We start from the raw sequence: 24810 nt of genomic DNA on the forward strand, positions 1-24810 counted from the left end.
CATCTCTGAATGGGCTCCTCAGGGAATCACTCCAGATTTTACGGAGAGCCCTGTGCAAACCTGGGACAGGATTTGAACACTTGTCTCAGCACTTTGCAAACAGCATAACAAAGCAGAGGGGAGGAAATACAGCCTAGGGACACCCCATCCCATACCCTGTGTTTTCATTGACTTGACTCTAGTGGCTCAGCTCTGCAGAATTTCTCCAAACTGCCTTATTTTAGTGCCAGTCCTTGAGGCAGGACGAGATTTTGGTGCAGCAGGAAGCACCAGCACTCTTGACAAATAGCTGTAAAAAAGGTGAAAGAGAATAAAATTAATTTAAAGATAGAAGTTACTACAGAATATCTAAGGATACAGATAGCCGTAGAAGTTATTTACAGAATATTTGCGCACCTATTGCTGTATATTTCCCCTTGCAGAAAAACCTTTTCAGTCATATTAGCTGTATGTGCCTGGTGCCATTGCTGAACGTGACAGTTTGAAAAAGTTTTCTGGCCATGGCAGGAGAATAGGGAATGGGCCAAGGGCTAGTGGGCGTTACTGGAGCTGGGACAGGATGGTGGTGAGGAACCAGTGTTGTGGCAGCAGCAGCAGAGGGACTGGAGGATCAGCCCTGCACCAAATTTAGTGTCAGGGCTACCAAAGCTGGGACAGAGAAACTCTGATTGCAGCTGCAGGGGCTGTAACAAATTGCTACCCCTCTGGTTGCTCCAGTCCACAGTTTGGTATGTCAGCACGGCCTTGGACATGAGTGGGGTGGTTGGAAGAGGCTGAAGGCAGCCTGGTCCTCATCTGTATCAGCATCAGTGAAGAATGTTGGGTGCAATACTTTCATTTCAAAGTTTTAATAGGTTGTATGAAGAGAAAATATGGCTTCTTTCAGCCATCTTTGGAGAAAGAAGAGCATGAGCTTGTGGCTGGGATTGGTACCGGCAGCAGATGACCATGGTGGGATCTGGAAGATGAGGACGATGGCTCCTCCATGCGGCCTGAGTGCGTGGCTCAGGCCGGGAGAGTCATTCCTCAAAGACTCTCTTTGCACTCCCAAAAGGAATTTTGGCTGAGACAATCAAAATCATCCCATGGATGAAAATATGGCCATTACGAGGAGGTGAGGAAAAATGTCCTGATGAAACAACACTTTGTAAATAATTAACTTGCTATCACCTGTAAATGCTTGCTTTCCTTTCTTTGCATGCTGCGGCTGCATAGCTAAGGTGGCAGTGAAGACAACAGGCAAACCCAAGACAAGGTCACCCCTTCAGGGTGGGACAGAGGGGAGGGATCACTGCTATAAAATTGGGTGAAATTCCCTTGGACTGATGGCCCTTCATTCAGGATAAATGTAAGAAGCCCTTAAATGCCTCTTGGATACCGAAAACAATAGGATTCCTTTCCCTGCTCAGGGAAACAGCATTTTTTTGTACATTCTTTGTAAATGACAGGATTGTACTAAAGAATTGCTTGTTGCCACAATCTAAGTCCTCTCTTAAAGGAAACAACCTGAAGGGTCTCAACCTCAGCTGGCTGCCAAGTCCAAAAGGATTCATTACTTAGGTCATTTGTGCTTGACACATAAATTCAATGCATCTAAATAGGCTCTAATTTTTTAACATCCCTTAATGTATATTGGACTTGTGCAGTACAACTGAAACAGAGCATTAACAATAGACTAGAGATCACAAGGACGGTTTTCTCTCCCCAAGCCCCACAACAGAGAGAACAAGAAGGAAAGAATCCCTTTTGGAACCTCCAAAGCTCTGTTCTCCTAATATATTTTGTCTCTTTTTTCACCCCCAACACTAAGATGTCTTTTTCTGCCCTTCCATTGCTCTGCCCAGGCAGCCCAGCATTTTGCAGGAGATGGCTGTGACAGTCATGGGATATTGGGTGCCCGTCACCTACTGTGCTGTCCTGGCAGTTCCTGCTGGCAGAGTCAGGCCTGGTTTATTTGCTGAAGCTGCTGCCTCTCCAAAAGCCTCCCACGCCTCTGCCCTGTGCCCTCTGTCCTGCAATCTGACTGCACTTCCACCTGCCCTTATACAATGGGGCTTTGGAGTTAGCTTATTTGTTTTATTTATAATGCGCCAGAGTAGGAAGCAATGAAAATAGAAGCTTTCTTAGTGTCATTTTTTTAAACCAATACCTTCCAAAACCATGCTGAATTATCTGCAGAATCAGGCTGCCTACAAGCAGGGGTATGAACATGAAATTATAGTCTAATACTCATTTTCAAAACAGCTGTCATGGCTTAAGCTACCACAGAGGAAGTTTGTATGTGCTCCTGTTCTGTCTCAGTGCAAAGTGAACCCGGTTTGCCCCAGGGGTAGGGATGTTCCTCCTCTGCTGACTTCAGCTGTCACCTGAAGATATTGCTGCTCCCTGCCTGTTTCCATCGTCTATCCTGGCTTCTTTAGCCAAAGTCTGTTGTTTTGTTGTTGTTTTTTTTTAAAGGTGATTTAATCATAGTGTTCCTAAGTACCAGGCTGGAGGAAGATCACCCAAGCAGTGAAACTCCTGTGGTTGGTGCAGTGTGGTGCAGAGGAGGGGGAACCAGGCTGGGCAACTCTTCATCCGAAAGGGTGAAATGTTGAGTTTGGTGAAATGTTGAGTTCGCACACCTGAGCAGGGACAGCAGGCACTGGAGGCCTTCCCTTCAGCTGGGAAAGCTGTTGCTGGAAAAGGAGGTGTCTCCATTCTCTTCACCAGAATGGTAGTTTACTCAAGTCCCTTTTTACGTGGGTTGGATCAGACGTTGCCTTCAAAGGTGTTTGGTTGCAGCGTCTTGGAGACGGGGCAATAACGGACAGTGAAAGGACGCTAAATTAAATAGCCCCAGCTGTTTTGCAGGCTCTCTGTGGTTGCCCAGGAACATCTGTCTGCCCTGAGAAACTTCAACAAATATAATTTCAAGCTGACTTTAGTCTTGTCTGCTGTGAAAAAGAGATTTACTGGGGTGGGGAGCCTTCTGTGAAGGCTGAGCAAAGCAGAGCTGCTTTTGTTTTACAGCAGTCAGCAGCCATTAAACCGAGGAACTGATTATTTCTGAAAATCTGGTATTGCTAGATGAAAAAAAAGATAAGTTAGAGGAACAAAACTTAACTCAGTAAGATTATTTGCTTTAAAAGATTGAAGAAATCTATTAATATTTAAGTGGCCAGAGTTTCCCTGCAGTCTACTTGTTTAATCTGTTAAAAAAATGATTCTTTATTCCTTTTCAAAGTTTTATGCTAAAAGGTGAAAAAAGTATTTACATCAAAAAAACCTCAACAGTCCTTATGCACACCCATGCTAGCACAGTTGCATATTTTTGATTTCTAGTACTTTCCTTTATTTTTTTTATATTGCATTCCTGCAGAGCTTGAAATTTATTGTTACACATTATGATATGGGTTTTAAAAAAAATCCAGCAATGGATCACATTGTTTTGTTGTTGAAATGTCGTTTATACTTTTCTCGCCCGGAGAAAACAGGGAGTACTGTTCCAACAGGATGTTTTTCCCTTTGTACTTACATTTGTCATCTTTGCACTCAGCTGTAATCAGAAAAAAAAGCTGGCATTCGACTAAAGCGGTGGTGACATGGTTCAACTTAGGAAAATTTGTGATGCTTGGAAAGTAGCCCATCTGTCCGAAATGACCTAAAAAGTAATATGCAATTGTTTTACGCTTTTGTGTTTTGCCATTAAAACAGGCAGCAGCAGATGCTTGTGAAGAAATGGAGAAAGCTGAGCGCATGCTGCGGTGCCGCTGCTCCCCTGGGAGCAGCAGCGAGTCGGGGGGAAGAGAAGCGCTTGTCTGTGCTCTGCCCTCGCTCCCCTGGCCACGGGATGCCACTTACAGCACCAGGCTTGAGGTTCAGAAGCAGCAGCAGCAGCTTGCGGCTCACTGTATCTCACAGACACGCTGCTTCCAGGGCTAAGGAGCAGAGCAGGGAACTCATCCAACTGCAAAACCTGTCAAAGGAAGGGAATTCTTTAACCTGTTTTGACTTGCAGCATGGCCCTAGGAATGGTTGTTTGGGGTGAGAGGGATGGAAGTGATGGCAAGGATTAGGCAGTCTGCCAGGGCTGCTGGTAGACGCTTGGTATCTGGACTCTACCTGCTGGTTTTATTTCTGTTCTGAAGGAAGAGGGCAGAAAATCCAGTTATTTCCAAGTTAATTAAATGCCTCACCCCTCTCAAAAGCTGCGGATAGCTTAAGCTTTCATAAGTTATAAAGATGATTCTTTCAACTACGACATAAATCAGTACTTCCAAAAAGCAGTTGCAGATGGGACTAAGTCTGTGACAGTGTTAGCTGTGTCTTCATTTTATGCGCTTTTCTTTGAGCAAAAGCCTGCGCAGTTCCTATTGTATCCTCCTCCACAGAAGTGTTCATGGGGCCACTCAGTGAATCAGATCAGGCAGTTTAGCCAGCTTTTAATAACTTATTTTTCTTTTTCAGAGGACACCTGAAAAAGATATCCTGATTTATTCAGGATTTTTCTTTAATAGAGGTTTTCCTTCTCTTTATGCTGGACTGATTGCATTTAGTGGTGCAGTCTTGCAGTCCCTGTGCAAATAAAATAGCTCCGCACTTGAATTGGATTTGTGTTCATGTGAAGTAGCTTCAAGGCCCAGAAGGCCCACAGCCTTTTTTCTTAGCTGCAACACTGTCACAGCCTGTCCTATGTTCATGCATTCATTTACCGTGCCAAAAACGCTTTCATAGGTACAGACACCTGTAGGTCACCATAACAGCAGCCAGTTCTTCAGTCTTGAGATGCCTCCTTGTGCATAGAAACAGGGGGAAAATGTGCCCACATGAGGGCATGTCCCTGTTTGTTGTGGGGAAATCCTCTGTTTCCAGCCTGATCGCACTTTGCTTTTTCCCCAGAAGTATCAGTGCTGCCGAGCATAGATGTCCAAAGCCTCAACTGCAGGCAAATTGAGAGCAATATTCTTAGTGACATATCTCTTTAAACTGAAATCAAATAGGGTTTTGCTATTTAGAAAATACCAGTGTTTTTTTAGATTAACGATAAGAAAAATATTAATTAAAATACTTCTTTTTTGATCCAAGTGCCAAAAACATTAAAAAAAGAGATTTAAAACAAACAAATAGAAACTCTTGTTTGGCAAAGAAAACAAACTCAAAGTAAACAAAACAGTATTAATTATATCCACATTTTACTTGTAGGGAAGAGATTAGCACTTGGAAATTTTTTAATCATAACCAAGCCTTGAGCTTGAAAAGGGTGCCAAAATAGAGTTTGGGCTGCGGGTAAATATGATTAAGTAGGAGAGATATGTTACGGGATTATTGTAGAAGTCCCCGCGAGAAGTTTTATATACCCAGGAAATTCAAAGCTAATATTCTACTGAGAAAGGTTCGAACATGGTAAAGGATGTACGTACAAGTTTCACAAAGAAACTAGGAACATTATTTGAAGTAGAGAAAACCTGCTTTATTGCATCTTTAAGTATCTTTCCCATATTTGTTCTGGGTTTTTTTTCGTCTTTTAGCTTTAACTTGTTTCTAAAGGGCTGTGGTTTTTGTGGGACAGAATAGGTTGTATCACTTGTAAAATTCAAATAAATTAACAGTGATTGTGTGTGGCACATAGACGGTACCATGCAAGGCCCTTGAGACCTCCAGACTACTGTCAGGGGGTAGGTGGGTGATTTTCACACCACTGAAGCCTACAGCTCTTTTAAAAAGATGGATGTAAAGTCATTGATGGGCATCTGTGATACCCATCACCATCTCAAGCAGCAGAAAGCAAGGACGAGGACCTGAAGACATATTTAGTCTTGCATGGGCTGCATTAAAAACACATATGGGCTCTTTGGCTCTGTGTTTCACTCATTCATCCCCTCCATGAAGAATTGATTTTTCATCACGGAACAGTTTTCATTCTGCAGAATGCTAAATTTTTTATATATGATTATCTTAAGAAATATAGTTCTGAACTCAGTGCATTTTAGTGAAGTACTTATTCTGCTTCATAATAATAATATTGTCCAGAAACTGAATGGGAAAATGTTAGTTTCTTTGAAGATGATGAAGATATGTATGTTGGACTAGTGTTAATGTTGCTGTTGCTGTCATGCGTGCAGTTCACAGGGAGAGGTGTAATACTCTGTATTGGAGCGGTTGGTCTATTAGCTGTAGTACTGCTGGGAGGAGAGAGACAGGCATTCAGGCATGCAAAGCTTTCTTTGGGTCACTGAAAAATTGTCTTCTTTTTTTCAGCTAACCTAGCTGCTCTGATAAAAGACATGACCTCGCTTATAAACCTTGCTTTGTTTGTGTGTGGGCATAACTGGTGATTGCGTGTGTAGGATGCACTTCAGCTAAGGTCCCTCCACCGGCATCAGAGGCAGCTTCAGGACCTGCAGTGCTCTTGCCAAATCCACAGCCCGCGTTTAGCCACCGAAGCTGCTGTATCTGATGTGGGGTGTGGGAGAATTTATTCCTGTACTGCATTATGCCCTCCTTTTTTCACCAGGTTACTCACCAGCGTTTCAGTCCTTGTCCTGGTGAGTATGTAAGTGTTTTATATGAGTAAAGCAGAGAGACTGGAACTCAAGTCCTCCCTTGGCTGGCCATTTCTCTTCTCTCTCTGGGTAGGCAGAGCATGTAGGCTCAGTTTCAGACAGGTGTGCACACCTTTGTTTTTTGCAGGACGTGGTTTGGTAGCTGTCCTGGGAGGGCACTTACAGGAGGGCGAGACGAGGAGGAATGCGACGTGCTTTGCTGGTCGTCCTCAGTGAGATTAAGGCCAGGTTCAGACGCTCAGCTCCCAGCCCTGTGAACCCTGCAGGCGTTATGTAGGGTGCTCAGAAATGTTGATGGACCTATAGGTGCCTAAGGCACTTGGTGCCTCAGGGGTTGGGCTGCTGCAAACTGCAATTTTAAAGACTTTAATTTGTCCATGATCATCCCTGAGGGTCTGGCACCCCTTTATGGATCTTTCTGGTCGAGAAAGTTGTCCTCAGCATGCTCCTCTGGTGCACCAGGCACTATTTGCATACCATTCCCCTCAGGGTGGTGATGAGCAGACAGATAATTGGTGACTGTTCATCAAGCTGCAAGGTGCTGTCAGGTGGTGCTCTGAGGTACTGCGGTGAGCAGGGTGTACTTTCATGAGCACAGCTGGTCTGTGGGTCTTCCCAGTCTCAGGGGATAGCAGTGGGCATGGTGGTGCAGCTCCTCGGCAGTCAGTCCTCCGCCAGGGAAATTACCTCCTTGACAAAATGCAGCTTTTACGTGTGTAAGAAAAAAAGATACTTGCAGAAGCTTCTGCGACTCTGACAACATGTCCTAAAGTCCAAGGAAGGGACAGTCTGACCCTTGTCTCTGCTAATAGCTTCTTTTCCTCTATAGCCTGCCTGCCCCCTTAAAGCATCCATGCAAACATCTGTGTTCTCTCCTACCCTTTATGATCAGATTATAATTTTTTGTTTCCAAGCCAGCTTGCCAGCCATTTGAAATCTATCACTTGCTGGAGTGTTTTGCCTCCATCAGGTAAAAAGGACTTCTCAATGACCCTATTGTTGGGGCTTCAGTGGTACTCTTACAGACTGAGCAGATACAGGTCCCTCGTCCTTCAGCAGCTCTTGTGTATTTTTTCCTGCATACCCAGGCTGTGCAATCACGTTTCTGGGCTCCTGTGTGGGGCTGCAGCCTGGATCCTGGCCTGATCTCAGCTAAGGGACTGCTCGTCGCAGGTCATCACCCTCCTGCACTGACTCTTACTCTTTTTGCCTCTCTTTTTGTCATCAGACTGCTGACCCTGGCTGGCTTTGCTGTCCTTGCCCTCACACGCTCGCCTTCCCTTCCTTCTCCGTCTTGTTTATCAGTCACTGCTCTGGCTGAGTGCCAAAGATATTTGGTTTTGATCTATAAAATCCTACAAAAATATGGTTTAAAGTCCTTTATACACAGAAATTGGCTCTTCTTGTTATGTCGTGCCTCTTTGGTTTTGCTAAAATCCTCAAGGTGTTTTCAGTGAGGTACCCATATCTTCCCATGTTCATTTCGGCTGCTGGAAGCTTATTTGGTTTCACAGTGCTTGTATCTGAGGAGACTCAGTGTGGACACTGCTTGAGTTTCTATAGCTTATCAAAAGGTTTTGTTCTTTGAAATTGCTATTTCGTGTATCAACTAACTGTTTTGCTTGGCCACAACTGTATGTGGAAGCTGTGTTTGGAAGGGTGAGAGCTCTGGGACAATTTGGGGAAGTCCTTCACCTTTCTGCCTTTCATGCTGCTGTCAAGCATACTGGAAGCTTTCACCCTGGTCCCCCGATCACCCGATGTGGCTGCACCCAGCAGTGCAAAGTGGAGATGAGTAGTTGGGGGTTGGACTAGATGACCTTTAAAGGTCCCTTCCAACCCAAGCTATTCTATGATTCTAAAAAGGCTCATTTCTCTAGAGCCCACTCCATCCCCAACCTCTGACTCAGCCAACATACTTGATTTCTCTGCATTTTCTTTTCTCATTAAAAAAACTGCTCAAGAAAAATCAGTTTTATGTAAGACTCTAAATATTGCCTTTCTTATATTAAGTCTGTGCAATAGAAGGACAGGAATGCTTGTAACTGTGGAAATGTTACAATATGAACTTTTCATTTAAAGTGTCACCTAGTGGCCGGTAGGAAGTTTTGCATCCCGAGTTAAATAATAATCAGTATGATCATATAAGCCATAAAAGCCAAAGGCCAATCCTTATGCACAATAATTGATGAAGAGGCATTTCATATTCGGTTGATCTTGTTAGAATTCCTTTTGAATGTGTTTCATTTAAGCCCTAAAACTTGCACTGAACAACTGTGTTCTTGGGCCAGGAATACATTATTTCAGCTTTAGTCTTCCCTGTTCTGATGAGTAAAATGGCAATTAATCGCTAAAAAAGTTAATTGCCAGTGATCCCAGCAGTGAAATTTTGCCTGAACAAAATCATTAGACCTTGTTTATGCTAATAAGTTCCTTGTGCATCTGCGGGGTGGCTTCAGGCAGAATCCTTGTGACACAAAGATGATTGTGCATCTGAGTATGCGGTCAGTTCAGAGCTACTGGAGAATGTGTCTTACATAACACATATGAAAAAGATTAGCAGTTTCAAAGTCGTCATCATCTATAGTTCTAAAGGATATTACAAAGGAGGTTAATTAATATAATGTACTTGGAGCATGGACCAGGAAACATAAAATGAGCTCCTCCATTTATGTGAAATTGTGCAGTTTACAAGCTCCAGAGAGGTTAAATGAATGGAAAAATGAAATATGTATTTTCAAATCAGTAGAAGTCATCCATGATGCTGTATTTTTTGGTTTTTTTTCTTGCTTTATTTTTCTGGGTGGCCGTTTTTAACTTATGTAGGAATTTACTTTCAAAAGAACTGAGCACCTGTGTGTTAGGAAGATATGCAGGAACAGCAAAGACTCAGAATCTCTGAAAATGAGGCTGGACGTATTGGCTTGGGCACTCAAAATTGGCCACCAAATTTGAAAATTCAGTTGTATTTTGCCTGGGTCACTTGGTGACTCGAGGGTCCCAAACTGGAGGAGAGCTTGGGCCTGCTGATTCCCATGTTTTGCCCATGAAATCATGAACTTCATTAGCTGAGGTAGATAGACAACACCGTTGAGTGAATTTATTTGATTGATTTGACATCTTTGGTTTCTCTTCTGCTGCTGTCACACACTGCTGTACTTACCTAGTGCTTGGAGTTGAAGTTGTTTAAACACAGGATATATCAGAGGCTAAGGCTGAAGAATTTTATAGGAACAGCTAGTAAAAATTTTGGTGATTACTTTTCTCTAGACCTCTGGGCGCAGTTGTTTCTGCTAGAAAAATATTGCATATTGCAACCTATTTAATTTTCAACCCAGCTAGTGATGAAGTGAACATTAGAAGATGGGTCTTGACTTCACAGTCCTGGTCTGTGCAAGGGAGAGGAATACGATGTCCTGGTGTAGCTAATATATAGGTCTTCTCAGGCTAATTACATTTCCTGCAGGCTTGCAGTGCAAAGATGCAGCTGCACAATGGAGCCACTTTTGGTTAAGAAACTGCATAAAAATGATCAGCTCCTAGCAAAGGCTGGCAGGCTGATAAGATGTGGGTAGCAAAGAGGAGGGCTTTTTAGCCACTGCCCGGTAAAGCTACATGATGGGGAAAGACAGATATTGCAGCAGGTAAAAGGTACCTCTAAACAAAGCTCAAAATTGTACGTGTTTAATATTGCAAGATAGTTTAAGGAAAACTACTGTGTTTCTTAATGCCAGTATAGAATATGGGACAAGTCCCCAGGGAAGCTCAGTCCATCTGAGGGCTTACAAACCTTGACTCTGTCCCTTTAAATGTAATTGTTAGTAAACATCTTAATGAAAGAAGCTTTCATCAGAGAAAAAAATGGCAAACTACACTGGTAAATAATTTGCCTTGGCAAATAATATTTAAGCCACTGATTTGAACCGTAATTCTGCTCAGCATTATCATTTGCTTTGTAAATAGAAGTGCTTATCCAAACAGCCGAGCTTTCCGTTGTTGTTGATGAAAATGGGAAAATGTGGGGCAGAGGGAACATGTCACTTCCCTTCCTTTCTGGAAGTCTGTGGTTTCCAGCTATTCAGATAAAACGGCTTGCGTTTCCATCGATCCGAGCCTTGCACCGCCACAGGAGCGTGGGAGAACAGCGTTTAAAAAAATACCCCCGCTCTGAAGGTGTCCCCAGCTTCGGGGGACTCTGCTCCATGACCCAGTTAGAAACTTCAGCAGCACCCTTGGAGAACGAGACGGGCACCCGAACTCCCAAAACCCACCCGGCCATCGCAAGGTCAGCAGCTGCGGCAGCATGCTCACCCCGTGCGCCGAGCCCACCACGCAGCAACGCCTGCGATGTTGGGTGACATTTGAGGGTGGCATTGGGATATTTTCATTTCGCAGCCCCAAGCGAGCTTCCCCCCCTTCTTCTTGGAGCCAGATGGAGACGCATTTGGTTTCTCTTTTAACCATGTTACTTTTGCGAGGAGAATAAAATGAGCAGGAACAGCTATTGGCCGCAGCAACATAAGAAAGCCCTGCTTTGCCAGAGGAAACCACATAAAAGCGTGCGTGTGTGTGTTTGGGGGGAGGGCGCAGCGAGGGATGATGCCTGGAGCTTCTTGCACTCGGAGCTGCGATTTGTGAGTGAAACATGATGAAATCACCCCCTGGACAAATCACACGAGCCTGTCAACCTCACCAGGTGGGATTACTTGTAGCTAATAGCCCAAACTCCCAGAGCAAAGAGAGCTCTGCGCTCACTATAAAGAAAAGGCGACGGTGCCGCGCAGGCTTTTCAAGAATTCCCTAGTATGGCTAAGAAGGGCTGCGTCCACTCGCACCAGGTAGGGGAGGAGAGGAGCGTGTTTGCTTTTAGAGGAGGAGTAGCCCGTCTCTCCTGAATAAGTTCCTACAAAAAGGAGTGTTTCAGCTTCGGAAAGAGATGTTTTATTCATAAACCCCTTCTGGTTTGTGTTACTCTCCAACGGTGACGCTGTCAGCTGCTGCTCCAGTGATGGGAACTGCAGTGCTGGGGAGCTTGAATGTACAGAGGACCATCTCTGCCCCTTTAATCGTAATGCGCTTAGCTCCCAAGTCCTGCTTTTTGCACAGTTTGCTCACTTTGCTGTTTTACTTTTGCAGGTTATATCTTTATTTGCTTTTGCCTTTGGAGTAAATGTCTGCATGGGATTTACAACAAATCGATTTAGGAGATCTGAAGAATGGGATGAGGGCCCCGTCTCAGGTACAGTAACACATAAATTATACATCGCAATACCCTTATGTTATATGCTGTGATTAGAAACCACTCCTACTCCGAAACAGTAGTTTGCTTGTTCCTTTTCCCTCTAGGATGTAGAAAAGAATAAATAACTTGCCGAGCCTGAGTCAGTTGACCTTTGGGACTCACCTATAGGTCTCCTATTTACTTAAACTTTTGCTCTGTGTGCATGTGACTATGGAAAATCTAGCTTATTTTAGGACTGAGCACTGTCAGTCTCACAGAGACCTCTCTCATCAGCTCCTACAGGGCATTTGCCATGTCTTGTGCTCTGCACTGTTTCCGTCTACAACTAAGAGAAATGCCCCAGTGGGTTTAAGGGTACTGGTTTTATTTTGGTAGCTATTGAAGCGGTTTCTAGAAACTTGATTAATGCTTTCAAGAGGCGCTGGCGAGAAAAGCTTTTGGGATTTCTGTGGCTCCTGAGGTCATGCTGGTTTGTGAACAGTAGACGGCAGACATCTGACAGCGGAGAGGGCTGGGGAGAGGAGAGCAGGTGTTCGCACAGATGTGCTGTCACCGAGTCGTCTGTTTTTCTTTCGCCTCCCACTTTTTTCTTTGGAGGAAAGCAAGAACACGCCACAGAAGGGACTGTTGTTTGTATTCTGGGGCAGTATAGGGTTTTGTGAGCTCAGGCATAGTCCAAGTGGAAAAATATATAAAATGGAAAACTAGTCTTTTTTTCTTTTAAGAAAAAAAGTAGGCTTGACTTGTGTCTCTGTTCCTTCCTTTGGCAGGAGAAAGGAAACCTGTGGTCATTCACTTAGAGCTGGTTAATACAACTGAAGTGAAAGGATTTCATTTGCAATACCCGTCTGTAATGATAGCTTGTGAATTTTAATTATAAAATTGTTTACCGTGTCCTGAGTTTGTTGTTTTCCTGGTAATGAATCTGTGTCCCTCTCTCCCCCGCCTTTCACAGGAATTGGTGTCTAATCACAGCCACAATCAGGGCTGCTGATCTCTGAGCAGAGGCATTTTAGGTAACCAGAAAGATAATGGCTGTTGCTTTGATCTTTATATAACAGTAAAAAAAATTTACTTGAAAAACAAATTTATTTCTGTTTTTATCTTCTAGTACTTTAACCGTAGAGCAGTTGCGTAGCGTGTGTAATAGTGACATGAAGGATTTGCATTTCATGTCTTCAACACCTGACTGCCAGTTGCTTTGCTTTCACTGGTGACCATCTAGGCTTTATGGCAGGGCTGCTCAGTTGATTTTTACTGAGGTCCTAAAGGTCTGATATTGGGGACCCACTGCAGCTCATCAGTGCCAACTCTGCTGAGCCAACAGCACTGTTCAATGCTGCCAGGGCTGGAATCAGTAACTGCGGGCTGTTTCCAATAGCAGGAGGTTTAGCTCAGCATTCCAGGAAAATAGGAAGAAATACAGGATCTCTTGCAAGAGGGCAGGAGGTGGGGTACTTTTGGCAGTCTAATGAGAATTTGCTTACAGGTGGGATTGGACCAGCACTTGGCATGGAAGTAGTCCAGTCCAGGGTGCAACAAAGAGAGACAGAAAAGTAACGGAGGGTTTTGTCCCTTCTGTGTTTACGCAGCTTCGTTGCTTTTATTGCAGTAAAAAAAAAGGATGTGATAGCAAAGAATAAAGTATTATAGTCACATCTGTCTAAAGGAGAAAGTAAAAAGTTACACCGGAGAGGTGCTTTTCTTATTAAAATTAAAAGACTGTGATGAAAGAACCTATTTAGGCTCTCATAGCTGCATGACATGCGGTTGTACTTCTTCAGAAGCCCAGTGCAATGAACTATCCAGAATAAAAAGTTGTTATAAATTCTTTTTCAAATCCACTCTGCTTTGGCTTATTTATTCCCAAGTTTCTTGGTGTTTAGAGTTAATTATTTTGGATTGACAAAACACTTTCTCTTTACCAACCATTACTGTATATGACCAATTTGTTATTTCTCCAGGGGTATGCCATGATTGTAAGCAAATTTCAGTTTTCATCTAGCATAGAACTCATCTACGAGTCAAAACCATGGTTTTTTTCCTAGTCCCTTATAAATGCATGTCAAAGAAGTACCATAATGCCTAAAACCCTGCCCTTGTTCTCTTTTTACAGTGTACAAATATATATATCCCTTTATACATTTGAGATGTTTAATATTTGTACCCATCAAATTATTTCATTGAAATAATTTTTTAACTTAAAATTTCTAAAAACCATTAGAAAACCAAGGCTTCCATTTTTTCATAACTTTACCTTTGCAAGTTATTTGCTTTATGAACTTTCTACACATCTTTGTAAGTACTTTCAGGGAAAATGGCCTTAGTAGTCTCTTGAAGCATGTTTTGTCGTGATAGGATGATATCTTCAATTTTGGAAGGAGAAACTCTGACGTTTTTCTATCCCTTCTCACTGAATTTTTAAGCATGTCATTAAAAATGGAGTCATCTCTTTCTTGTGCTGCAACAGTTAGGAGGTATTTTTTACTTTATGTGACTTTTCATTGAAATTTTATTAATTGCAATGGCATTCTGCAAAATGAAATGCAAGTTCATAATATGAATATTTTCTAGCAAAACTGGTGTTCCAGATGTTTTGTATAGGTATTTAGTTGATCCATATAGGTTCCATATAGGATCTATAGAATTCAAAATGGCAAATTCTTACCAGGTAGTTTCCTTCGTGTAATGACTGTGTATATATTGTGTAGTCTTATGATTGAAATACCACTCAAAGTAAATGGATTTTTTTTTTTTAAATATTATAATCAGATAGAATCAGAGCAAGTAGTTTTATATGGCACTTCCCAAGGTAAATACAACACATTTACAATGGAAATGTAATAACCTCCATGGACTGAATCAGGAAGGCCCTATGTAACTTCTCTCTCTAACTTATGACATAAGAGACAATCCTTAGATGGTTGTTTTGAGCTTAGTTAGCCAAAAAAAGAATGCATAGAAAAAGATATGAAAAGCTTTATGTATTAAATAAGGAGGGGAGGATCTTCATGTTGAGGTCACTCTGCTTGCTGCATGGTCTGATTGCAGGAGTTGTGGAGGGATGCAGGAATTTTGAAAAACATTTTGAAACTGTCTAAGTTTGTTCTGTACAGGGGCTTCTGTTAATTTGAAAATACTCACCAGGGATGGAGCTCCTGATGATATATTTTCAAACTATTCTGCATGCACCAGTACCCATGCCATGGCATTGTGCACGACCTGAAAATCATGGTTTGGCTGCAAAGGCAAGGTCAAGCGTGATAAACAAAGGAACGATCTTAATGTATTCAGAGATCAGGGAAATTAAACTAAGTCCTCTTTTGCGTTGCTATATGGAAAGTGTCCTACATTGACTCAGGAGGTGTAACTTGAATTTGCTAATTGGAGATAATTTGTCACATCAGTAATAAAGCAGTTGTCAACAGATGTGAAAAAATAACAGACAAGGTAACTGGGCTAAACCTTTTTTATGTGAAATAGAAACCCTACCTGCAGTTATAGAAGATGGAGCTAGAGGGGATAGCTCTCTATATCCCAAGACATGGTCAGTTATTACTGAAGCGCTCCTGACAGATCTTGGTCTAACCTGTTCTTCAAAATCTCCAAGATCAGAGATTGCACAGCCTCTGTGGGCAATTCGTTCCAGTGGTTTCCTGATAAATGAGCTGCTCTTTACAACAGCTAGACATTCCTTGAGCTGCAGTTGACTCTGTCCCTTATGTAATCTGCAGTCAGATTTACACCTTCTCTTTCCTAAATGCATATTGATATGTGTTTTTTGACCTTTGGAAATGCTCTCCCTCTCATCCCATTTGGGGAAATGAAGAGGGCAATGCCAGTGTAAGGGATATATAGTTTATGCTGGTATGTAATACCTTTGAATCCATAATACCTTTGATTTGCAGCTTACTGGATCTGTGATTATATATTACCTAGCTTCCAAAAGAAGCAGTAGAAGAGGTTAAGTAACGTGAAAATATTCTTTAGTAACAGATTTTCAGAAGCGTTTGGCAAGAAGCAGCTGTCACGAAGAATAAGGAACAAGACTTCATATCTCTGAAAATCTGAGGGTTAGCATGCTTTGAAACAATTCTCATGTGATTAATTTCCAACATAGCTTTGTGGCCTATTTATGTGAGCAAAGACAATACTGATCTGTGTGTTACCAGCATAGATACACCTTTAGTTTCTTGGAACTTCAGATGGCCAAAATATTGATGGCTCATTATGAACATACTTACAGGTTATGTACCTTATAGAGTGAAACTTCACTGTGTGTATGACATTACTTGCTCTGATCATTACTGACCTGATTGATTGAAAAAACCACAAAAGTAAAGAGAGGCATAGTTGTCTACTACTACCTTTTCCAGCAGTTGTATGAATGTGCCTTGCCACTGCCATGATCCATGACTGCAGCCGTGGTAGGTTTAGTTTTCTTATCCGTTACCTTGCTATAGGGTTGATTTGCTGCCAGGTTTGCTCCCGGAATTGGTTTATGCTCGTGTCCAACCAGTGCCAGTGCCACTTCAAGGGAAGCGGTGGACCGGTAGTGCTGGGGATGGGAGCTGGTAGGACATCAGCTACTACAATGTCACCTCCAAACTCCCCCTTCATCTTCTTTTCCATTCATTCTCACAGTGTTAGGGTAATGCCATCTTGTTTGGGAAAACATTTTCCCTCAGTTTATTGGAGACTAAACTTTCAGCTATATAAAAGAGTAGGGGAAAAATCTATAAGAAAAGATCAGAGCAATGGTTTCCCAAAAGTGCCATTGCATCAGTCCTCTTAAGATCATACTGCTAATCATGGTGAGGTTTGCCAAAACCAAAACCAAACCATGGTCTAAAAGAAAACAAGACGATTTCAAAGCCTTAATTTTAATAGGTCTCTCACGGACCAGAAAGCATTGTGAAATTTTCCTTGGAACACCTCTGTTTTTAAAGAATAACATACATTCATTATTTTATTTCATAAAATATTATTAACCCTGGAGAGTAGCAGACAATTTTCCTGCTTCATATAAGCTGCTGTGTATGATTCTCTTATAGGAAAAATGTATGAAATGTATAAAATATATAAATTGTATAAAATACTAAGTTTTGAGAAAAAAGCAGAGAAGTACATATCAGCTTTGACAGTAAGGGCCCTTACTAATAAATAGATTATTGAAGTCTAATACATTATTCATGGTTTTCAGACTGGCAGTTCTGCATCTAGTTATACACATCAAATATATTGATTTCTTACACACTTTTGTATTTTATTAAGTTTTTATAATTTAATGCTCTGCAGAAGCCCACCAAAAGGCCTTGCTTTGTCTCTCCATTAATTTATAAAGCATCTTACAGTTTTCTTTCACACTTGACATTGATTTGGTGCCTTCCAGTATAGCAAACCAAGTCCTGCTGACTGCATGTAGATTAATTGCAGTCCTTTCCTATGCAAACTGCCCAGCCAGCCATGAAAATGTCACTTGGTTTCTGAAAACAAAGGCCTGCTTCTGAGGAATTGCTGCAGCTCCTGGAACAGGGCCGTGGAGACTTCAATACATTTCTGCTAATGATCTCTTGATTGTTACAGAGGTAAAGCCAGGGCTGTTTCTTTGCGGGACATTATCACAGCACGCTGCTTCCACCTTTTTTTTTCCCCTTTTTATTTTTTTTTCTCCACAAAAAGAGCAACTTTTTTGGAATTTGTTCTTTTTTTTTTTGTTTGTTTGCCACCCTCCTCCTCTCCCTGCTCCCTTCCCTTCCCCTTAGCAGGCAGCCGAGGTTTTGGTCATCCGAGTGGCTCAGGGCTGAGCCGCCCATCCCACCACTGCTGGCCTGACAGATGTTGCCCTGTTTCTTGTTCCACACAGTCCTGTCAGATTCCCCCTGGATCAGTACCTCTGGCTCCTGCAAAAACAGATGCTTTGAACTTCAAGAGGCAGAGCCTCCTGGCTGCCGCTGTGACAACCTGTGCAAGAGCTACAACAGCTGCTGCTTCGACTTTGATGAGCTGTGCTTAAAGACAGGTACGATGGGTCTCCTGTCCCGCACTGCCAGGCGCTGCTGATGCCTGGCTTATGCCAGCAGTCGGAACCTGTCACAATAAACCAGAGCTCCCTGCCATAACCTGCATCTCCTCTGCACTTCACTTTGCCAGGAAGGCTTGGCTCAGCCCAAAATGCAGCCCATGTTTCCTTGCAAGGAACTGTAGGGATGCGCACCTATCGCTCCTCACTGCTGGGCTTCAGCCATGGTTTCCAGGGCAGAAAAAGCAGGGTACTATTCATACTACGTGAAAAGTAGATCTTCTGATACTCAATTAAAAGCAATAATCAGCGTTCAGGCACCAGTTTGACCTCCAGGTTACAATGAAAAGCGCCATGGTAAAGGCTGGAGGTTGGTCATTCCTTTTTTCTCCCAAGTGATAACTTAATATTGGAGCAATTCATGCTTGCTTGTGGACTGTGCGTTACGGTTACTCATGAAGGCGCCTCTGAAGCTGGGAGCATTGAAGCGGCACAGGTTCTCTTGGAGCGAGCTGCAGGTGACAGTCTGGGCTTGTTACCCTTGCCCCAGACTCCAATTTCCAGATGTCAGGATGCATATAACACACTGGTAAAAACGTTTGACTTCAATTCATTGGACCCTGGGGGATGGAAATACAGCACTGAGTTCATTTTCTTTTTGTTTTTTTCATGAGTCATAAGCAAGGAAAACTTCAAAGAGGGCCATGAGTTATGTTTTACTTCTTAGCATAGTGCATTTAAATTATTAATTGTACCCATCTCCTTGAGTGTTTGCACAGTGGTCAGAGTTGACACAGGTGCCTTCTACTTTTGCCATTAAACATTTTCTTGCTTTATCAAAGAATTACACTTACTAAGCAGCCAGAAGAGAAGTCTAAGGATTAAAAATATCATTGACCACGGATGTGCCATGCTTGAGAATCCTGACTTCCTCAGTTCTGTTTATAATGATATCATTTTAATAGCTTGGTACAAAAAAATGGTGAGCTAATCCAGTATAAAAAACTACTTCGGTTCCAGGCCAAAAACTTCTGAATTTTAGGCTGACGCCGTTTTGCCCCTAGTGTAAATGACTGCAGAATGAGAGGCTTTTTTTGAAGATTTCTAGCACAAAACAAGATCTTTGCTACCAAAGGGAAGATTTTCAGTTCCTTAGCCTCCTGCCCGCAGCGCACCACGTCCACATGTGTGTATGGATACCTGCATAGCCCTTGGGACTGTTGTGTGAATTGTCATATACTCCCATAGGCATTTATTAAGGCAATTATCACATGTACCATCTGTAAATATTACTTATTTATAGAAAAAAAGCCCCAAATGAAGGAGAAAAGAGGGTAAAAGACATTGCTCTGATGTGGTGTGTTTTTTACTGGGTGCATATTGTCTAAAGTGATTTTTAAAGTTTCTTGTCGGTTGGGCCAGGAAGTGGAAAACCATATGCTTACATCCTTAGGACCTATTCCAAAGTGTAGCAATGTACTGCTCTTCAGAGACCACCCTAATTTAGACAAGCCCTTAGATCTTAAGCTCATTTGCAAGATGAGAAGAGCTGGAGTGTTTTACAGCAGCTGTACCATGCTTTTCCTTGAAGAGCAGCTCTTGTTCTCATAACTTTGCCGTTGGTGCTGAATGACCTGGGTGAGGAACTGATGGGAGTAAAGCATCAATTTGTATCTACATAGTCTCTTTTCAACCTTCTATTATTTCCCATGGATTGAACTAGGGTCTGGAATAGTTGGGATTACCAAAGAAACACCAGAATTCTTAGTTTGTGCTCCAGGCTCCACCATTTGTCTTTCAAGATCCTTTCTTGTCTTCTCCTTTCCACACTTTTTCTGGCATTCAGGTTGTACAAAGCCTGGAGTACAACACCTAAGAGTAGCAGAAGCACTTGTGTGTGGGTGCACCTGCAGGACACCAGGGCTCTTTTTGTTTCTGGTTGACATGCCCAGTTCAGAGATCTTGAAATCACTAAAATAGGGCCATAAACTTTACATCCAACTTTAACGACTGGAGTGTTGTCATTATGGCTTGAGTGAATACTATTTGTTTTGATTATAATCTCTCATGCTTGCTTACCTTGTGAATATTTTAGCTCGGGGCTGGGAATGTACCAAAGATCGCTGTGGAGAAACCAGGAATGATGACAATGCTTGTCACTGCTCTGAAGACTGCTTAAGTAGAGGAGATTGTTGTACTAATTACCAAGTCATTTGCAAAGGTACGACTTTGGTCTTTCTACCTCTTATCTATCCAAACCTGACAGAAGACAGCCCTGTGGGTATAGAATTTTCTTCTAAAGAAGGAACCCTCTCCTTGTTTAGTTCTGATTTTTGGGAGGAGGGGGGAAAAATGGGGAGTTATACTTGTAATTTTTTGGGCACTAGCGGAGGTGAATACTTCTAATTTGTTGATAGTAGAAGGAGGTTGTCTTTGCCTGTAGAGATACTGATAGAAAGAGAAGAGGCGTGGCTGGATGAAGAAGAGTTTAAAGCAAAACACAAAAGTGTTCAGATACATTTGCACCACAGGGAAAGCAGGGATATCTGATGGTCTCAGAAGGAATGGAGCATTCCTAGATATGTTATCTCCATCTCAAAGACCTCTTCTCACCCCCACCACAAAAGTTCCTGCTCAAACTACTTGGCCTAACACCTATAGACTTTGTTTCTTATGGGAGAGGGGTTGCAAGAATACAAGGGCTGTATTTCACAGATGGCTGGCACAGGTTTCAGATGACACATTGGGGATGACCATGCCACCTTCTAGACACACCATGGCTGCAGTATGGCCTGCACTGGTTAGTGGGTGGATGGGCTGTGAAGGCTTAATTTTCATCCTCTACCCCGATCTCTTGGAGCATGTCCTGCTTTGTGTAATGTGTCTCCCATTTGGAGCAGGTCTTCTGATCCTTGGTAACGAACTTTACAGGTTTTCACTTTTGTATCTCAGCTAGTTCTTAGTTTTTTCATTCATTAACTTTACTGGTGGAAGGGTTACAGTTCGAAATTTTTTCTTCCACACCATTTTGGCCAACCGCATATGTTCAGAAAATGATAATAGTCCAGATCCATACTTTCTTGACTTCTTTTCTTCTTTACTTGAGTTTTGCTGTTGGGAATCCAAATGAAATATTTATCTTCCAGCAAGTGCCCATAGACTATATTCTTCCCCTTCCCAAAGAAACCCAAGGCTGAGAAAGCTTAAATACTGGTATAGTTTTCAGTTCCTGCCTTTTTTGTGAGCTCCCTCTTACAAGGGTCAAGACAGAGGAATTTACATGTCTCCAGCTTTAATGTACATAATCTTTATTTAATTGGCTAATAACAAATGATCTCAATGACCCTGGCACTCTGACAGGAGTCAGCCTTATGTGAGAACAGTGTTTCCTCTTTATTCGTGCCTTTGCCTATCTGCGGATAGTGTGTTGTTTTTTTTTTTTTCCCTTGGAAATTGTCCCTCCACCTCCTGTCATGGTCAGTTGGAATTGCTGCAGGACACATTTCCTGCATTTCTTTTCTATGGTGCTTTTTGTTTTGTTCTTTTAATTGAACTGCAGTTCCTTTAATAGTCCCAGGTTCAGGAAGTGAGCCACATTAGCTAATAATTTGTTTTTCAATTGACCTGTGAAAGTGCAAGTCATGAGCCACTCTATAGTCAGCATTCAGCAGTGAAAACCTTAAGAAAATAGTTGATTACATAAAGCAATTTTAACTAATCTTGCTCTGAAAGAGTATTAATGCTTTTTTTAGCTGTGTCTGACTCTCACCTGATCCATGAGCTGATCAGGTCTCTAAACCAGCTGGAAACTATTTAGGGTTGTTTTTCTTCCCCAGAATGAATTTTGTTTTGTGTTTTTAGCTAGCTGAATCAGCTCATGGAGACATCAGAGCTGGTGAGGAGGAGGGTGGGAATTCACAGCCAGAAGCAGCACTACCTGTTTTTGACAGATCGAAAATAAAAAAAATAAAATAGATGACCACTGTGCCTAAAGCGTTACCACTGTCTCCTGTGGTCAAAAGGACACTTTTAACTCCAGTTTTAACAGCTACTTCTAGGAGTGCTAGTTTGGATATTCTTGTTGAATAGAATATAACCAGATCATTTGTTCAGCTTTGTGAAAAGACCTGCTCATTATTCATGGGAAGTATGACAAGATAGTGCATTAACTGGAGCTAGACTTTATTTTTTTGACATTTTCTGTGAAATCTGTAGCTGCGTCCACAGTTTTTTTTTTTTTGAAACTCCAACGTGACTTTTCTGGTAGGAGAAACCCACTGGGTGGATGATGACTGTGAAGAGATAAAGGCTCCTGAATGTCCAGCAGGGTAAGTGTTTTGCACGCAACTGGACAGTCAAATTCAGCAAGGCCAATGATCCCCTGCTCTGCCCTGGACCTCTGAACACCGCATTTCTGCACTGGCCCTGTCATGCAGGCTGAATGGCTGTGGGTTGGATGCTTTCCTGTGCTTCACCGTTTGTACAATTAGGTTGATAATATTGTAATGCATTTATCTTTGAGCTGCTGGGTGAGTAGTGGTGTATGATATGTGGGCTTGAACTCTTAGTCTTTGATCTGATGGGTTTGCCTGCTTCACTTACTGGCATAGGGAAGGTAACCAAACTCCCTTGAAGTCAGTGGAAAGGTTTAGATTTTTCTGATTTCAGTAAAATTCAGGTTGAGCCATATGTGAACACAGTTCAGGCCATTTTTTTTTTAATTGAATTTTGTCATTCTAGTGTTTTATTCCTAAATGAAAGGATTTCTAAACTGCAATGGGATACAGGCTTGACTTAGTGAGGTATTTAAGCACATGAATAACATTAAGAAAGTAAGCACTTTTGAAATCAGTTGACTCACTATAAAGGTAAGTGTCTGCTCAGGTGCTGCATTGCGTTGCAGCTCAGCCTGCGCTATTAGAAGGAGATAGGAGTCTCTGCTTCTCCTGGTGACAGTGATGGCTACTTACCCCCGCAGCAGGTGACTAACATTAAAAGCCCAGGTGTGTCTGTCCAGGGCACATCTCTGCCTGCTTAGGGTCAACTCCCAGTAGCAGTAGTAAATAAAAATGTAATAAAATAACATGAAATACTGTCATCTTTAATATGTGAGAATGAGCTCTGCCTCACAGAGCTCACTCAAAATGCCACATGGACTTTTCTTTGTGAAGAGAGAAGACCAACTGTCATGAGACATGTGGTTTTTAACTACAGATTGTATGCTAGGGTGGGTACTCATGCATACTATTTTTTTTCCTTCTCCGTCTCCTTCTATAAGCACTTGCCCTTTTGGACTATATGCTTTTAGCGGCTCAGGGAAGATGCTTTTATGTCGGAGCTCAGCCCTTTCACTGATTGTGAGTGAACACTGGATGTTACAAAGCGTGAAGATTATCAGTTTGTGCTGATCTGTTAAGTAAGCAAAAAAATTATAGACATATAGCATATGCAGTAACTGTACTTCAGATTCTCTGGAGTCTCAGTGAGCAAGCAAATAAAAAAGTAATTTTTTTTGAAATGCTGTCTTACACTCCCACTGCTTTTGCTTTTAGCTTTGTTCGTCCTCCTTTGATCATCTTCTCTGTTGATGGTTTTCGTGCATCATATATGAAGAAAGGGAACAAGGTCATGCCCAATATTGAAAAACTGAGTGAGTACATCTGTTTTCCTACAATAAACGAAAGACAATCTCTTGCAGCCCCGTTGTTTTCATTTTCCATTGAGCAACAGAAGTCAGCATGGACCTGGTGGGTAGAAGGGCTGCGCCAAACACAGGGCTCCTCTGACTGAAAGATCTAACAAAAATTAAGTCTTTTTCCATGAAAGTGAAATGGCAGAAGTCCCCTTTGGTTTAGATGGTATCAACTGGTGGCTTGAAAGGACCCTGGTTAAAGTGGTGCACAGCAATCAGAGAGTGGGGAGAGAGCTGCTGCTTTGGGGAACGCTGCTCAGAATTGGTGGCCTTCATATGGTTTTGTCAAGAAAGAAATGCATCTTCAGTACATGATATGTATCATGCACTCTTATAGTCTAGTTGGGACGTGCCCACAAAATTTTCCACTTGATTCAGAAATGCTGAAGATATGGGTAAGTGGGTGCAGGCGCTGCAGTGAATGTGTGATAACTGGCTGGGGACATGCCCCAGTGATGAGCAGCCCTGCACTCACTTCTGAGGGAGCGGGCATCCACCTGCGTTTGTGGAGTACTAGATGCAAAGCATATTTGAGCTTCTCAGTATAGCATGGTAGTTTGTATGTGTGCCCATGCCCTTGAAAGGTGTTTGTTTTTTTTTTTTCTCCCCTGTGTGTGTGCTGACCCTCATATTTCTGTAGCGATCTGGGGAGCTGTGGCCAAGGCCCATTGTGAAACTGTAGCTTTAGTATGTCACTCAAAATTAGCCTGTGTTTTCTCATGTTGTTTTACTTAGCAAGATAATTCCAATGATTCTGGACTCTGGAAGGAGGCTAGCTCAAAAAGGAAAACATTCTATGGAAGTGTAGCTGGTTCTGTAGTCCTCTGGCTGCATTATTTCAGTTGTTTATTGTGAAGGACAAAGAGCGTGTGAGTGGATTTACTACTGTCTCGTGGGAAGACCTGCCAATGTTAAGCAGCAGAATGTTCATTTAAATTGGTTAAAATTTAACCAGTTTCTGCAGCATTTTGAGTCACAGCGATTGACTTCCTCTGTTTTTATTTTCCATGTCTGAGAGCTTCACTTCCTAATGTTTGCATTCCCTATTGATTTTTCAGGATCTTGTGGAACACATTCTCCTTACATGAGACCTGTCTACCCTACAAAAACCTTCCCCAACTTGTACACCCTTGCTACTGTAAGTCCCTGGGAAGGACTTTTTGATGATAAAATGTTGCATTGCAGTTGTAGGAAGCAAGATTTTTTTTTTTTATAAACTTCTTCGCTGTCCATCCTTTTCGGCCTTCAGTTATGTTAAGTATTTTCTTCAGTATTTTGAAGTTCTAAGATAAAATGTATCACACTATCA

At 42.2% G+C, this 24810-nt stretch overlaps 1 protein-coding gene across 6 annotated transcripts in view; it reads left to right on the forward strand.

Annotated features, from left to right (window-relative positions):
• Positions 1–24810, forward strand: part of ENPP2 (ectonucleotide pyrophosphatase/phosphodiesterase 2) — a 72561-nt gene that overhangs the window by 4363 nt on the left and 43388 nt on the right. For 2 of the 6 annotated variants that reach the window (XM_075141242.1, XM_075141243.1), the window contains exons 1-7: positions 11167–11383; positions 11682–11784; positions 17654–17809; positions 19905–20030; positions 22077–22137; positions 23362–23459; positions 24560–24639. In XM_075141242.1, the coding sequence (XP_074997343.1) occupies positions 11351–11383; positions 11682–11784; positions 17654–17809; positions 19905–20030; positions 22077–22137; positions 23362–23459; positions 24560–24639 (657 nt within the window). In that variant the 5' untranslated portion in view covers positions 11167–11350. Of the gene's footprint in view, positions 1–10478; positions 10831–11120; positions 11384–11550; positions 11584–11681; positions 11785–17653; positions 17810–19904; positions 20031–22076; positions 22138–23361; positions 23460–24559; positions 24640–24810 lie in introns of those variants that run through there. The other 4 variants (XM_075141246.1, XM_075141241.1, XM_075141244.1 and 1 more) reach the window with 4 other exon arrangements.

Source organism: Calonectris borealis, chromosome 2 (genome assembly GCF_964195595.1).
Source record: "Calonectris borealis chromosome 2, bCalBor7.hap1.2, whole genome shotgun sequence".
Lineage (NCBI taxonomy): Eukaryota > Metazoa > Chordata > Aves > Procellariiformes > Procellariidae > Calonectris > Calonectris borealis.